Source organism: Acanthochromis polyacanthus, chromosome 22 (genome assembly GCF_021347895.1).
Source record: "Acanthochromis polyacanthus isolate Apoly-LR-REF ecotype Palm Island chromosome 22, KAUST_Apoly_ChrSc, whole genome shotgun sequence".
NCBI classification, from domain to species: Eukaryota; Metazoa; Chordata; class Actinopteri; family Pomacentridae; genus Acanthochromis; species Acanthochromis polyacanthus.
In genome coordinates, this window is record NC_067134.1 from 26430458 (window position 1) to 26446464 (window position 16007).

Below are 16007 nucleotides of genomic sequence, written 5' to 3' on the forward strand. Positions count from 1 at the left end.
CGTCCTCGTATAAACAATAGGGCGTTTTGTTGAAATATTTTGATGTTTTTACCTGCAAGCGTCCTCGTGTAAACGGCCCCTTAGTAGAGGTGCCTAGAAAGCTAATTAATGTCACGGACAGGACGTCTTACTGCTGTTAAAACTGCTGTGAACATTTCATCATCGCATGCCTTCCACAGAGTTTAAACAGTGGAAAGCCACCTGTTAAAAAGACTCACACTTCAAGGCATAAATAATCATAATCCAGTACTATAATGTGTGTATAATATTCTGTAGTTGGCCACTTTGACTATATTTCACTAACAATATTTTAGTTCTTTAATCGGTTTGAATTGAGCGTATCTTTCCAAGATTATCAGGGTCCTTCATCTCAAATCGTCACATTTTTAGGAGAATTTCTGCCCGACTATCTCTGACTTCCCTGAAAATTTTCTGACATAAAATAAGGATATTTATAAAGACATTTGTGGAATTTTAGTTTGATGTACTGCATCAAATACTTTTCAAAATACAGATATATTTACACCCCCTGTCAAAGGTTTTAGGACACTGTCTCATTCACATAAAGTAGAACCTGTCCTCCTTTTGACAGGGGGTGTATTTCATCATATGGATGTGATCAGGGCAGGACTCTGGTCATACATGTAAAGTTTCAGGCAGATTGGAGCATGTTCAGGGCATTTACACAGCATTTGAAATTTCATGGTGAAGGATCAAAATTCCAGAGGCCGCCACGGACACGCCCTTTGACTTTGGAAAAAGATTTTAATAACTTTGGATCATTAAGGCCTCCTGTATGTACTGGCCCAATTTGAGGTGAATTGGAGTTTCCCCCTAGGAGGAGTTTGCTCTAGAAAAACATGAAAAATGGGCAAAATCTGACATTCAACGCAAAAAAGCTCACTTCCTGTTGGGTTTGGAATGTGGCTGTCACTGACTTTTTTGTTCAGCCTGATGTGCTCCATATGTGTACCAAATTTGGTAGATACACCCCCTGTCAAAAGTTGTAGGACAGGTTCTACTTTATTTGAATGAGAAAGTGTCCTAAAACTTTTGACAGGGGGTGTATTTTTCATATATTATTTTATATATGTTGGACTACAATATTTCAGGAAGGTTCTGGTTAAAATACATGTGAAAAAAGCAAATAAAAGTATAAAAATAAAGTTAAAATATGAAAAATAATAATAATAATTAAGCCGCCATGACAGGCCCAATATGTAATAGCATGTCACAATAATACAAAACAAAAAAACTAGAAAATATTTTTAATATGAAATACTAAAAAGAGGCACAGAGTTTCAAAACTGCTCTAAAAATATAACTGCAAATATCATTTTAAATATATTTTATTTTGTAGCCATGAACGGGTCACGTAGTTGTTGTGTGTTTAATTTCTTTGAGATTCAACACTTCATTAGGTCATTAAAGAGACACGATCAGAATATAATAATAACCAAAGATATAGATCTGCTGTGATGGTGGAGACTTTAATGGACTGACGAACATTTAATGGTAATCTGAAGACTTTACTGTGAAATGTACTCTTCTAATCAGTGTGGAAACTATTTGATAGGATCACAATAGATGAATAAATAAACTTTACCTTCAGGACTAATGTTACAAAATGTGTAGAAAGTTAGTGCTTGTTTATGGTAGCTCTTCTCCAGTAAATACATGAATACAGTGAATATAAAAGGTTTCCAAAAATGAAAAAGACGTGCAAGTAAAGGGAAAATGTTCTTAGTCGTATTTAGAAAACCATTTTGAAACTTCAGACCTCTGTAAAGTAATACACAAGCTGTTCTACATGTTTTACTTTATTGTGACACGCAACTACAAAAGTTTTAGGACAGTTTCTAAGTTATTTGAATGAGAAAGTGTCCTAAAACTTTTGACAGGGGGTGTATGGTTAAATAAATACTGCTTTTGATTTTTTTTTTTTTGTTGTCGTTAATGTCTGCTAAAAGATGCAACTTTTCAAAACAGCTTAATTTATTCAACTTTTTTTTCATATTTCATCCACTTGTCTGATACTGAAGATCATGAATCAATGCTGTGATGATAAAAGCTCCTGAGATATTGTTACCCAAACACAGCCGCAGACTTCAGTGTGTGACAAAATGTCTTAGAAGTAGGTCGACTGGGACTTTAATTCAGTGTATTTTTTTACAGATACCATTTAAATAGCCACAGTTTATGATTAAAAAAAAAAAAACGTTTTTTGGCCGAGCAGAAGACGATTTGAGATGCAATAACCCAGTTCTACTTTTATTAAGATCTGAGTGCTTCTTCCACTACTTGGTTTAAGTGTTTTCTAAGGACAAAAATACTTACAGAAAAGGGCTGTGACAAATGGGTGCATGGAAAGACACATAAATTCAAACAAGCCAAATAAATAAAGAGACTCCAAGAAGATAAAGTGAAGAAATGAGGAAGAAAAAAAATATTTGTGGAGAGGGCAGACTGAGATTGACTTTCTCTGTGCAAAAAAAATTAAAAGTTTATCAGAGTGGCGGCTCATCGTGGACACAGTTAGGCGTGGAACGTGTTCCTTCACTCACCCGGCATCGATCCAGCTGCACTTTGAGCGGCTCTGGTTCAGATGCTGGAGGCGCCTGGACTTTGAGCCAGTTCTCACTGCTGTCCACCGCCTGCTCACACTGCTCATACAAGCTATAGAAGGCCAGCACCTGCACACACAATAAGAAAAAAAAAGGGATCAATTCACACAGACACAAGCAAACACCCACGCAACATCTGCCTTATTTCACAAACGCCCTCCGAGACAAGTCCAGAATGAGCAGACCTTTCACACTGATAATCCGAAAGTAACAAATGGAGAGCAGAGTTGTTGTTTTACTTTTAATAAAAATGTATGCAAGATACATCCCATGGATTTCAAAAGTCCCTCAATAATATATTGGCTCTGTATATCTGAGGAGCTTCTTCAGACATCATCAACTTACTGTTATGATCCCCACCCAGTTCCTGCCCTTTTCCCTTTTTTTCCTCCCGAGCTGTCTTGTTCCTCTGGCTCCCCCTGTCTGCTGCACCCTGTCGGCTGATTGCTGTCAGCTGCTAGACTAGCCTAGCCGCGCTAGACAACCCACGGCAACAAATTTAATTCTCTGCCAGGGTGGGTCTAGTTACCCTCCATAAGCCTCGAGGCTGGATTCTCCTAAAACTGGCCGGACCAATCACCATGAAGTGTAGAGTCAGAAGGCGGGCGTAACTAAGTGACGACAGAGGAGCGACGATTCTGACAGAAACAACCGGAAACAATAAACAATTATCTTTCGACTCAGCTTTGGCCACAGCCCTTAAAGATTTGAAGCTAAAATTCAACTTGAAAGATAAACAAAGGACGGCACTGAAGTGTTTCATTGAGAAGAAAGACGTATTTGGACTTATGCCGACGGGATATGGCAAATCCTTAATATACCAGTTGGCTCCGCTGGTTGGGAAGCTAATGGGACTTAGCCACAATCCGGCGCTCTAGGAACTACGTCAGCCTATTCGTTGTGTTGATTGGTTGTATACCTACCCAATTGCTGCAGAGGGATTTGAAAGACAACCTTTTAGCCCGCCTCCCTCCCTGTCGAGCGGTCCTAGACCCTTGTGCCTTCAGAACATGGGTCTAGCGCGGCAAGGCTAGTCAGCTGCTGTAATCAGCTCAGCTCCATTCACCTGGTCCCCTCCTCTGCTATTCAAGCTCTGCCCTTTCCCTGCTCATTGTTGGATTCTCACACTGTTTCAGACTCTGCACCCCCACTATCCCTACACCTCTGGACTGCACCAGTTTTATGGACTTCTCTGCTTTCCCTCCCTTTGTAGATTTAACCCTTTTGGATTTTGTTGTTTTTGCATGGACCAAAGCCTGTTCGCTTCCTCAGTTTCTAGTTCCCTTGTGTGCGAGTTCTTTCCCTTAGCTTTATTGTTTCCTACCATTTGACTTTACTCCCTCATTCGGGTTCTTTGTTTGCAGTAGTTTTGATTTTGGTTAATAAATCCCTTTTACTCATTATGCCCGGTTGTCTGTCAGTTATGTCTGCACCTGGGTTCTCCAACCCCCGACTTTGTAACACTTACATGATATTGAGTGGACATATGTGCGTGTCTACCTGCAGTCTGAGTGTTCATACCTTCGTCTGGTAAGCCAGCCATGCCAGCCTGTCGGCCAACAGGGTACAGAATCCCACCCAGCGCTGGTTCAGCTGCTCTGCCGCCTGTGCAATGTCATCAGCACGAGTCCCCTCTGCACACGCACACAGTTCACACAGGACAGACACAACAACACAAAACAAACTGATGAATGTCATGTATAGGGGAGGAGAGACCACATCCATCTCCAAAGGGAAACCTGATAACTGAAGCTGGATCAGTAATGTGGGAGCTATTTATTCTTTACCTCAAAAAGGCATTTGATTCTGTCAGTCATACATTTCATAGATGAAATTGGAAAAATGAAGTATGCAACATCAACAAACCTATAGCAAAAATGACTGCAAAGCCCCCATCACTGCCTGAATTAATACAACTCATACAGCTAATGAGACAGCTTCTCTGCTAACTTTGATTAGCCGTTCTCAAGTTCCTGAGGCTCACAGCTGGCTGGTAATGGTCAGCGAATACAACCGTAGGCTGTCGCTCTGGAAGCCAAGCGAATGTTTCATTTTCTATCTCTGCATGTGTTATGATACAAGACACAGAGTTGGATATGAAAGGCTTTGGATTGATTAGCAAGACTTAGCAGCCATTTAGCTTAGATTAGAAAGAGGGGGAGCGAGGTTTCCTGGATCTCTTATGGGTGAAAAAGGCATCAAATGCAAAGCTTAAAAGCTGTGTTGTTGGTTTTGTGTTGGACTACGCCAGGCTAGTTGTTTTCCTGTAGTTACAGTTTTTAAACTCTAGTAAGCTAAGCTAATTTTCCTGCTAAGTCAGTATTTAACCTTATTCTACTGATGAACCGAAGCTGCGGTGTAGAATTCTTGTTGCCTTTTCCTGCTGCTTTGTCTATTTTACTTTAAGAATTTGCTAAATGTGTCTGCAACAAGTGACAATAAATGAAATGTCATTAATATCAGAGTGGTGCCTATCTTCTCATGCAGCTCTTGGTAAAAACAGAAGCATTTTTCTGAAAATATCATCACTGAAATGTACTTTTGATGGAGCAAAATGAAATGAAAGTAGTGTAGCAATTACCTTTACTGATTAAACTCATCAGTTGGTGTCAGAAAGTATTTGGAATGATAGAAATTCAAGCTTTTACATGTGATAATGACTGATTTTTAATACAAATACTGACTGTCTTTAATGACACAGTGTTTGTAGTGCCTTACTGATATGTTTGAATCAGATTTTTCAACATTATATCATGTATTAACATTTCAGTGAAAGTTTATATCACATTAAAATACAGCACTGAGTAAAAATGTCATGAAACAGATCGAGCTTTTTCTCTCTCCCCCACTTCCTCACACAGTCCTGATCAGTAAGCGGCGGTCGATTCTGACTGGCCGCAGGTTAATCGCTTGAAGAGAGAGGCGAAAAGTATAAACGTGGCGTTTATGTGTTTCCAGTTGCACAAGGACAGAGGAGAGGGCAGACGAGAAGAAGCATCCTTCCTCCTCTCTCTCTGCCTGTTCCTCTCTCTGTCAGTGTTTCTATGGAGACAAGGGAAGAGGGTGGGACAGGTGGAGGCGTTGCCATGGGGACAGACAGGGTGTGGGTGCGTGCATGTGTGTGCATGCATGTGAATGAGCGTGTGAGCGTGCACATTACCCTGCTCGACCAGGGTCTGTGCTGTCCGTGTCGCCTCCTGAAGCTTTCGGTATTTCTCCGGACGCTCTCGTTCGATGGCCTGAAGCAAAGAGAGCGAGCAGAGGGAGGGATGGGAAGTTAGCGGGCGAGAGACTGGCAAAGTAACAACAAAACGACAGCAGAAACATTTAGATTTAAGACTAAGAAAGAATTACACCCCCCCCCAAGAAATCAAAAATCAATGTCCATTCCACAGAGTTCTGCATTCACAGAACAGGAGACCCTGTGGCTTCATCAGCTTCTGATCTTATTCTGCTGCAACATTTACAGCAAAAGAAAGCAGAATGAGGTCTGAACTATGGGCGCACAAAAGTGTACTATCACATACTTTATCTGCACTACCACATCTTCACATTTAATGGTTTTCTTTATTTTTATCAGTGGTGGGCCGTCAGGGCCTGCAAGGCCTTCTCTGCTGGCCTAAAAAATATCTAAATCACAGACTGATCTTTGTTACATTTTGTCCATAAATACTTGTTAAATAATTCCAAATAGTCTGTCCGCTTCCCTTCATAGCTTTTCCTCTGGTTGTGCTGCTTCCTGACGTGTATTTTCATATAAAAACATTTAGCCAATCACATTTCATCCATTATTTGTTGCTAGGCAGGGTTAAAGTCAAAGGAATCTGCCTGGAGGCCTTCAGAATCAGTTCTGCGGGCCCTCCAGCAGAAAATAACTGTCGAATAAACTGTTGCTTCAACCAATCAGATTTTGAGTTGGCGTACGGTGACGTCAGCGTATTTGCACCCTTTGAGTGGATCATCAGAGAGTTTACTTGCCAGAGCTAGCGAACTGCGTCTGTAGCGAGCTGCGTGAACAGTACGACAGAGTAATTGAACTGTTTTTGAAAGAAGGATGGATTTCGTGTACAAATATTTAGAATTTCTGGTGAGTAAAATGTTACTATTTTCCTAAATAATATTGCGATTTTATGAAGTTCTTATTGATGCTTTTTATGTGTGTGGCAGCTGTCTCTGCAGTCGGAGACTTGCGCACCCCGGGTTTGTTTCTTCAGTAAAAGCGTTTATCGTGGCTTCATGAGTTATCTGTCTGTGATTCAACGCCTCTTTATACTGCATGTCTGCATCAGAAGAGGTTTTTATAGCCATAAAATAGTTATTGTGGGGTGGATTGATTCAGACGGAGCATCACTGAAGGCCTAGGTGTGAAATGCTCGGCCCGCCACTGATTTTTATGACTTTTTACATTGTAGATTCTGACTGAAGGCATCAAAACCATGGACTGAGAGTTTCTGGGCATTTCAAGCAAATGAGCAGCCTGATATGCTATAAAGGAAAGCAAATGGAATGTTAAATCTTTTTCTGATGCCTTTCTTTGCCACTGTAAAGCACCTTGACTCGCCTTGTGTATGAATTGTTGCCCTTGGTCATTTGGAAAGATTCCATTTATCGTCTGTTTTTGTGTTTTGTTACAGGTTGCTTTCATGTTTTACCTTTTATCTGCTGAGCTAACTCACGCAGCAATCAGATGGTTGTTTCTTCATTACTGTTTCCGTTTTCTGTATTTGTCGTGCCTCATTCTTCAGAGGACAAATCCTGTAGCAAAAGTAGCGAAAACTCTGGAAACTCCACTCTCATAATGGACACCCGTGCTGCTTCTGATCACCGCTGAGCCACATCAGCGTTATCCTGCACCCATAATCACAACTCAGAAAGCCCTCTCAGGTATGACTGCTGCATGGAAGGTAAAATTTATTTATGACCCAACTGTGTGATGGAAACTTGTCGTTTCAGCATCCCGTGTCTCGGTGGATTAAGCTCTGCGGGGCGCCTGTCTTCCACACGCACACACGGCGTCTTTACCTGCACTTTGTCGTACAGCTCCTGGATGCTGCCGTCCTTGCGTGACACCGAGAACTCCGGGCTCTGCAGGATGGCCTCGCCTCGGGTCATGTAGCTGTGGACTTCTGTAAAGTCCACGTCGAACCTGGTGACGCACACACACTCAGCATCACCATTTTCAGAAATCTCTACTCCTGAACTAATCACCAAACGTTTTGACAATTTGTTATTTAGCATTTTTAAGGGAAAAAGTCCATATTTTCCCCTTCCAGTTCCTTAAATATGACATTTTCTCATTTTTTGACTCCTCAATGATGGTAAACTAAACATCTTTGGGTTGTGAACAGAAAACTATTTGGAAATCATCTTCTAACACAACAACTAATCAATTAATTGAGAAAAACAAACAAACAAACTAAAATTAATCAACCATCTAATCATAACTCGGCTTTACCACCTGACCTCCAGTCGGGTAAAGACGAGAAGTAGTCCAACAATCGATGTCTTGGGCGTCTATTTAATTAAATTATTTAAAATGAACAAAGAGGAAATTCTAATTTGGAACCTTTAAAGTCAACACGACGGTAAAAATCATGTCCGGCTTGTGCTCACTGAAGACTTAACGGAGCTGTAATGATGGAAGAAGTTCTCAGATGTTTTAGCAGAAGGAGCATTCTGCAGACACTACTGCTCAAAAGTTTGGGCCACTTAGAAATGTCCTTATTTGTGGAAGAAAATCACTTTTTCCCCAATGAAGGTAACATTAAATGAATCAGTTAATGTGGTAAATGACTGTTTGAGCTGGAAATTTGAGAAACATGATACAATTTGTTATTTTCTATCTAAAATTTGATACATCGCCAAAAAAGAAACATCTGCCATGATTATCTCAACTGAATAAAAAGAACACAATCAAAGCTATTTCTGAATCAGCTCATTTTATAATTGTTTAGCTCATTAGAAGGTGGTTGGTATTAAACTAGGACGGCTATTTAGTTGACATTTTAGTGAGATCCAGTCATTTTTTAAGTAATAAGTGATTGTTTCCATTATAAATAATGATGGAATTTGTAAAGACATGATCATAATGAACATAAAAAAATGTTTTTTTTTTAACTTTTAATAAAATGCATGCAAGATATATCCCATGGACGACAAAAATCCCTCAGTTAAATACTGACCCAACGACAAAGTAATCAAATGCGTCCAAAATCAGGAAGCCATGTTGGTTTTGATGATGCCCAGACCTTTGCTGTTGAAGGATAAACCATTCTTTACTTTGGGTGCTTAATAACTTTATAAACAGGTAGATTTCATTTGTTTCTGGATTTTCTTTTTGGCCTCTTCATGGCTCCGGTGTGACTGATGCGGACTTCACAGCGTCACGTTTTCCCTCGTTTTGAACACACGGGGCTAAGCGGGGTGTTTCTGAAAGGCACTTTTCACAGTACACAGAAGCTGGGAACAGACTGGACTGCAGCACTGATCACACAGGAGGCAGACGCAGCACAGGACTCCTGGAGGCTTCAGAACTTCCCAGTGTGCTCAGCAGAAAGCGTGCGTAAATCCAAGCACCTGCAAATACAGCTCTTTTGACTTCTAAAGGTGTGGACGTAAATCCCCTCTTACAGTCTCTCCTCATAACCAGCGTTTGTTTTCAGCACCATTTGCTTCCATGTACAGTCAGCACGCTCACATTTTTGGGTTAAGTGTCTGCAGAGAGGCTCCTGAGATCTTGGGTCGATGGTAAAACATACATAAAGCATCAAGTTGCGAGCACGCTGATGCAGAAAGCGTCGCTTAAAGTGGTGCCGGGCAGCATTATTTCACACTAATGTAATTGTAATGGCGGTCTGACGGGAAACTCCACCACGGCGCCTCCTTCTGGATCCATTTCCAGGGTCCGAATCTTGCCCACGACAGGAGATTGTAGCCAATCACAGAGCTTTTTACTGGCAGGATGAGATTCTACGGTAAAAGCAGGACGTGGTAGGAAGGATTCTGATCTGAGAGGTCACAAATTAACGTCAACTTTCAGCTTGAAGATGGAGCTTTAAAAGAATATTTCTGAGATTGGCGAGTGCTCGTCCACAAACTAAAGGATTTATAGAGGAAGATAGCTCTTTAACATAGCTTGCTCGTCTTGATTAAACCCTGACTGACTGAATAAATACACAAACCTTTGTGTGTTTGCACTCTAGAATTCACCCTGACGTATTTGTTTTCTTTGGATAGGATCTTTGTTGGGATCTGTGCTGATATTCAAAACCTAAATTGGAAAATTTATACAAAGAATGATTAAAAGCAAAGCAGCAGAGACCCAAATATCCTGATATTAGCCTATAGTTTGGTCAGGCTCCAAAGGTGTTGGGCCTCATGCTTGAACTATCGGTAAACGAGCAAAATAAGAACCTTTGTGGGTTTTTAAATGGCTGATTATCATCTGTGATAACCTCAAGATCAGGAGAAGAAGGAAAAAAACTAAAAACACAGCTAATGTCAGTAAAATGACACCTATTCCAACGGAGTTTGTTCTTCTGTCACACAACAGTAGCAAGGGGATTTTCTAAATATTAGATGATTACTGTTTTAAGCGCTCTTCAGTCATTTGAGTGGATGATTCTTGTGGACATGGCTGGTCTGGCACATTTCATGACATTCTTCCACAGCAGTCTCTTTGTTTTCTGAATTGTTTTACTACTGTTCAAAAGTTTGAGGTCATCCGGACAATTCCATGTTTTCCATGAAAACTCCCACTTTTATCCATGTGCTAACATAACTGCACAAGGGTTTTCTAATCATCAATGAGCCTTTCAGCACCATTAGCTAACACAATGTAGCATTAGAACACAGGAGTGATGGTTGCTGGAAATGTTCCTCTGTACCCCTATGGAGATATTCCATGAAACATTTACAGCTAGAATAGTGTAATAAAATACAGTGAAAATATATTTAAAAATAATTTAGAAAAAAAGTAAAAATATATTAAACATATAGAAAAAATATTAAAAATACTGTAAAAAATATAGTAAAAATATATAATAAATATATAGTAAAATATACTAAAAATACATAAAACATTTAATAAAATATAGTAAAAAATACACTAAAAATATACACTCCTGTTCAAAAGTCAAAAGAATAGTCATTTAGCACATTAACAATGTCTGGATTGTATTTCTGATTAACTTCATGTTATTTTCATTGAAAAAAACTGCTTTTCTTTCAAAAAAGGACATTTCTCAGTGACCCCAAACTTTTGAACAGTAGTGTAATAAAATACAGTAAAAATATAGAAAAAAAATTAAAAAACTGCAAAAATTTATTAAATATATAGAAAAAATATTTAAAAATACTGTAAAAATACAATAAAAATATATAGTAAATATATTAAAAAATACATTAAAAATTGAATAAAATATAGTAAAAAATACACTAAAAATATACACTACTGTTCAAAAGTCATTTACCACATTAACAATGTCTAGACTGTATTTGAGTGATTTAATGTTATTTTCATTGAAAAAGCTGCTTTTCTGTCAAAAAAGGACACTTCTTAGTGACCCCAAACTTTTGAACAGTAGTGTAATAAAATACCGCAAAAATATAGAATTTTTTTTTAAAAAAACAGTAAAAATATATTAAATATATAGAAAAATATTAAAAATACTGTAAAAATATAGTAAAAATACAGTAAAAATATATGGTGAGTATATAGTAAAATATAGTAAAAAAATACACTAAAAATATACACTACTGTTCAAAAGTTAAAAGAATAGTCATTTACCACATTAACAATGTCTAGACTGGATTTCTGAGTCATTTAATGTTATCTTCACTAAAAAAACTGCTTTTCTTTCAAAAATAAGGACATTATAAGTGACCCCAAACCTTTGAATGGTCGTGTAGATTCTATTATACAACATAAACATTAGTATTGAAGTAAAGTATGAGTCAGCTGTTTGCAGACGTACAGTGCTCGGGTAAATGCTTCTAGGACACAACAGATCTACTTCTAAGACTTCCTGCTTCTCTACTTCACTACTAACTGAAGTTCCAGCCTCTGTTGCTACCGTCACACGTATTCATTATCATCCTCTGCAATATTTCATCACCTACCTGCAGAGATACGACAGCAGAAAGGGATGCATGTAACTGGATATTTAACACAAGTTAGAAAACACCTCAGAACCGTGAACCGTGCTCCGAGCGAAGGTTTGCACGCCCACCTTTTCCTGAGCTCGGAATCCACCACCACCTGCCTCTTCTTCTGCGGCGGCGGCGACTCTCGGGTCTGGCGCACGGCCGCCACCTTCTCCCTGGTCGTCACCTTGGTAACGGTCGCCGTGACAGAGTGGGTCATCTCGGACTGCTGGGCCGCGCCGACGGACGACGACGACAGCTGAATGCGAGAGAAAGAAAATTCAGACAAACAGCAGGTGTCCACGCCGGTTTACAAGGATCTGCCGGCGTCATACGGATCCCAAATCACCACTTAACGCACTCTGACATCTGCGCACACACACATGCAGAGCGGGAGAGCGTCCTTGAGAGGCAATGAGTCAAGGATGGATTTCATGAATGGCACATTATCCCAGCCACAATGTCAGGCGGGGTGCGTGGAGCGGCCACAGATGTATATATAAGTGGTGATGAGTGGTACTCAGACAGCTGGGACACACACACACACAGAAAACAGAATTAGAGAGTAACCGTGTTTATGTGTGCTCACAGGAAGGTGTGTGCGGATTCATTGCATTCTTGTGTATAGGTAAGTCCTCAGATTAGTTTGATGAGCGGCAGTGAATGCAGCTACCGGGACATCCTTGCTGCCATGGAAACGCGTGCTTCGAGGTCAATCTGCAATTTATCCGACTGATTACAGTGGACAAGTCTTAGACAGACGTGTTCAAGTAGTGAGAGCGGCAACTTTATGATGGATTTTGTGACCCGCCGCAGGACGAATGTGAGCCAGTCCTGTTCTCTGTGCTTTCTAACTGCCCTACCATCTGTGGCTCATACACAGAAACAGACAAAGACAAGAAGGCGAACATTTTGGAGTGGCGACAGGATTTGTGGCTTGGCTTGGAAACGGTCGTCCACACGTAAATCCAACATGACAGAAGAAGAGGGGTCAAATTTCAGCTTGAAACTTGCTGATTCTCGTCAAAAAAGCCAAATTACATTGAGCAGAATCCATTTATTTAAGGGGGAAACTTCCAAGAGCGGTGAGCACTGCTGAGTTTAGAACAACACCCTACAATCGCAGACCTGCATGACCGGCTCAGTCATCTTTGTGTGAACTTGTTTGGCTCTGATAGAACAAACATTGATTCACATGTAAGTCCTACGTGCCCCAGCAGCATCCTCCACCGGGGCTCGGTTTCATCACTGCTCTTTTCTGAACAACCAGGATTTCGCTTTAAATCTTCTGGTAAAGCAGGAAGGATCACAGCAGCGCACTCCAACTTCCAGCTGATTTTAATTCCAGTTCCTAATCACAAGCTTGAAGCGCAGTCGCCTACCTGGTCGGCCTGACATCCCATCATTTGTGGAAATTGTGTGAGCATATTTTAAGCACTTATTTTAAAGGTCCAGTTCAAAATTTTGACTCTAGGATGAATAGACTCCGTGCTGAACCTGCTAACCCACATGTAAAGCACTTTGGCCATTCTTGGTTGTTGTTTAAATGCTATAAAATATATAAAAATGTAAGTGCTATACAAATAAAGTTGACTTAATTTTAGGTTCATTACCGCCATCTACTGGACTGGAGTGTCCATCAGTGTTGCTGGTGTGCCAGAAAGCTGCGATTAAACATGCTATTTGTTCTGTAATTAATTAATTAATCGAAATTAACGCGTTGAAGTCCCAGCCCAAGTAACTCCACTGCTGCAGTACACCAAAACAAATCCGTTGGAGCCTATTTGTCGCCGATTTTGAGCCGATTTTTTTCTGAATGTTCTTAAAGAAAACATTAGAAATTTTACTGATATATATGGAATCACTTTAGATATTTTTGGGATTTTTTTGGAGATTTTTATTCATTTTTTTGGAAATACTTACAATTTTTATATATTTTTTAAAAAGTATATTTCTTGTCAAATTTCGGGATTTTTTAAAAAAATTTTTAGAGGGAACTTCTTACTGAAGATTTTGCAATTTTTTAATGAATTTGAGGAATTTTTTTGCTGAATTTTTTTTATTTTTTTCAGACAAGGAAACAATATTTTTTGGTGCCGTAAATGAGGACAACTGGAGGGATAAGACACCTAATCTTGACAATCCTGATAAAAATACGGCTCAAAATAATTACTTCAAGAAATCTTACCAAGCCATTTTTCGCTTGTTATATTGGCAGATTTTTTTCACTTATTTCAAGGGAAAAGTTCCTTGAAATAAGTTCTTTTTTTCTTGTTTTGAGAGGGGCATTTTTTCCAGTGTAACTGAGCATGCGTGGTCGTACCTGAGTGCTGCTGATCTCCAGACTCTGAGCCAGTCGGTCCCAGCGCTGGGCGAAGCTCTCCAGTCTCGCCTCCAGTTTGCTGGCCACCTCTTTGTTCTTGACGCTGGACAGCAGGTCCTGGCTCATGGAGCACAGCTTGTCCATGGCGGGACGCTTCACCTCCAGATCCGCCTTCACCGTCTGGAAGGAAAGACGACACACACAAGATACGCTGTGGATGTAAGCCTTCCTGGAAGATGCACTAAAGTGGCTTAATGTATGCGTTTATGTTGTAGCTCTGGTGCACTAAGACTCACAGCGAGACGGCGTAAGCAGGCCACCATCTCTGCCTGGTCTTTAAGGTTGGACGTCCGAATGGAGCGAACCAGCTCCTCCTTCTGGGTCAACCAGGAGTCAAACAAACACTGTGAAGAGCAGAAAGAAGGATTAAAAAATGAGAAAAGGAGTGGATCAAAGGAGAAAGGCAAGGGAAGAAAATAAAGGAGAAGAAAGATGAGGGAAAGGAGATGAAAAAGAAGAGGAATATAAAGAAGGTTACGGGAAAATGAAGAGGAAACTGAAGACAATAAAGACGACAGATAAGGAGAAAGACAAGAAACAAGTAAAGGAAAGTAATAGGGAAGTAAGGATCATAGAAAGGTGGAGAGGAGAGAAGTGGATGTAAGGAGAGGGAATGAGGAAAGTAGAGGAGGGGAGGATAGAGGAGATAAGATGAGGGGACAGGACAGGAAAGAACAAAACAGAAAAGGACAATAGGTGAGAAGACAGGAGAAAACGAAAAAGTAACTGGAGAAAAAGGGTAAAGAGAAGAAGCAAAAAGGGAGAGAGGAGAGCAGAGGAGGGGGATGGAAAGGAGAGAAAACAGAACATGACAATAAAGAAAAGAACATGTAGGAGGGATGGGAAACAAGAAGGATAGGGAGGTGGAAGAATAAAGAAAAAGAGGAGACGAAATAAGAAAGATGAAGAGGATCAAGAAGCAAGGAAGAGACAAGAGAAATCAAACTGGATAGATGAGAAGAAGAAAAGAAAGCAAAGAAAACAAGAGCAGTAGAGGACAGGAGGTGTGAAGTAAGCAGAAAAAAAGCAGGAAAGAGAACGAGGAGACCGAAGGAGAGCAGTGGTCTCCATTTGATACAGCTCTCTGAGCAGCATTCTCAGTTTACAGCGGATCACTGTGGTAATGTTCCCGTTATCAGCCCTGAGACAGTTCATTTGCAACCAGAGAATGTGGTGGTACTTGAACAAGCATTTAACCAGAGGATGGGGGAAATTAAAGCCAGTGCATTTCCTTATGTTCTGAATAATTAATCAAATGAAACGCAGTTCTTATGGACGTGTCAGAGTGATCAGTCTGGACTTGTCTGTGGGACTGAAGCACTTGAGCAAAAAGGCCCCTGATGTCCACATTTTCATCACATGCAGCCCAAATACAAAGCCAACTGTGGCCCAGAAATACTAAATGAAAAAAACATGCATCCATTATCAATCCCAGGGGGGGAAACAAAAAAGTAAAGAAAATTTGCACTCATTTTCAGCGGGAACAGTGTTGTTGGTCACCATTTTTTGTCTGTGCATCAAAGTCTGGTGTCAGTTTTGACTGTGGTAATTCTCAGGATAGATCGGAGGTGTTCATCACTTCATAATGTGGGGAAATGAGCAAATGATTCGCTTGATATTTGTCCTGAGAGTACAGTCCACTTGGCTTTGAAGGATTCTCACATTTTTCCTGCACAAACTGATCTTTCCCTTGTAGCTTCACGTGTAGGTCATTCATGTTTGTCAGTATGTCCACAGCAAAAGCATCCCTATTTCTTTATTTATGTTATTTATGTCTAATTTCTTGTTTTTTCAGTCATTGTTGCACTGGCTGCTCTACGTGCCTTTTTTAATTGCTCCCTGGGGGCAAATAAAGT

General features: G+C 40.2%; 1 protein-coding gene across 1 annotated transcript in view; it reads right to left on the bottom strand.

Moving 5' to 3' along the window:
* Nucleotides 1-16007, bottom strand: part of LOC110960948 (dystrophin-like) — a 221941-nt gene that overhangs the window by 139642 nt on the left and 66292 nt on the right. Inside the window, 7 exon segments of the mRNA XM_051943268.1 lie at nt 2565-2693; nt 4146-4258; nt 5785-5863; nt 7647-7770; nt 11855-12027; nt 14092-14271; nt 14388-14495. Of these exon segments, the coding sequence (XP_051799228.1) occupies nt 2565-2693; nt 4146-4258; nt 5785-5863; nt 7647-7770; nt 11855-12027; nt 14092-14271; nt 14388-14495 (906 nt within the window).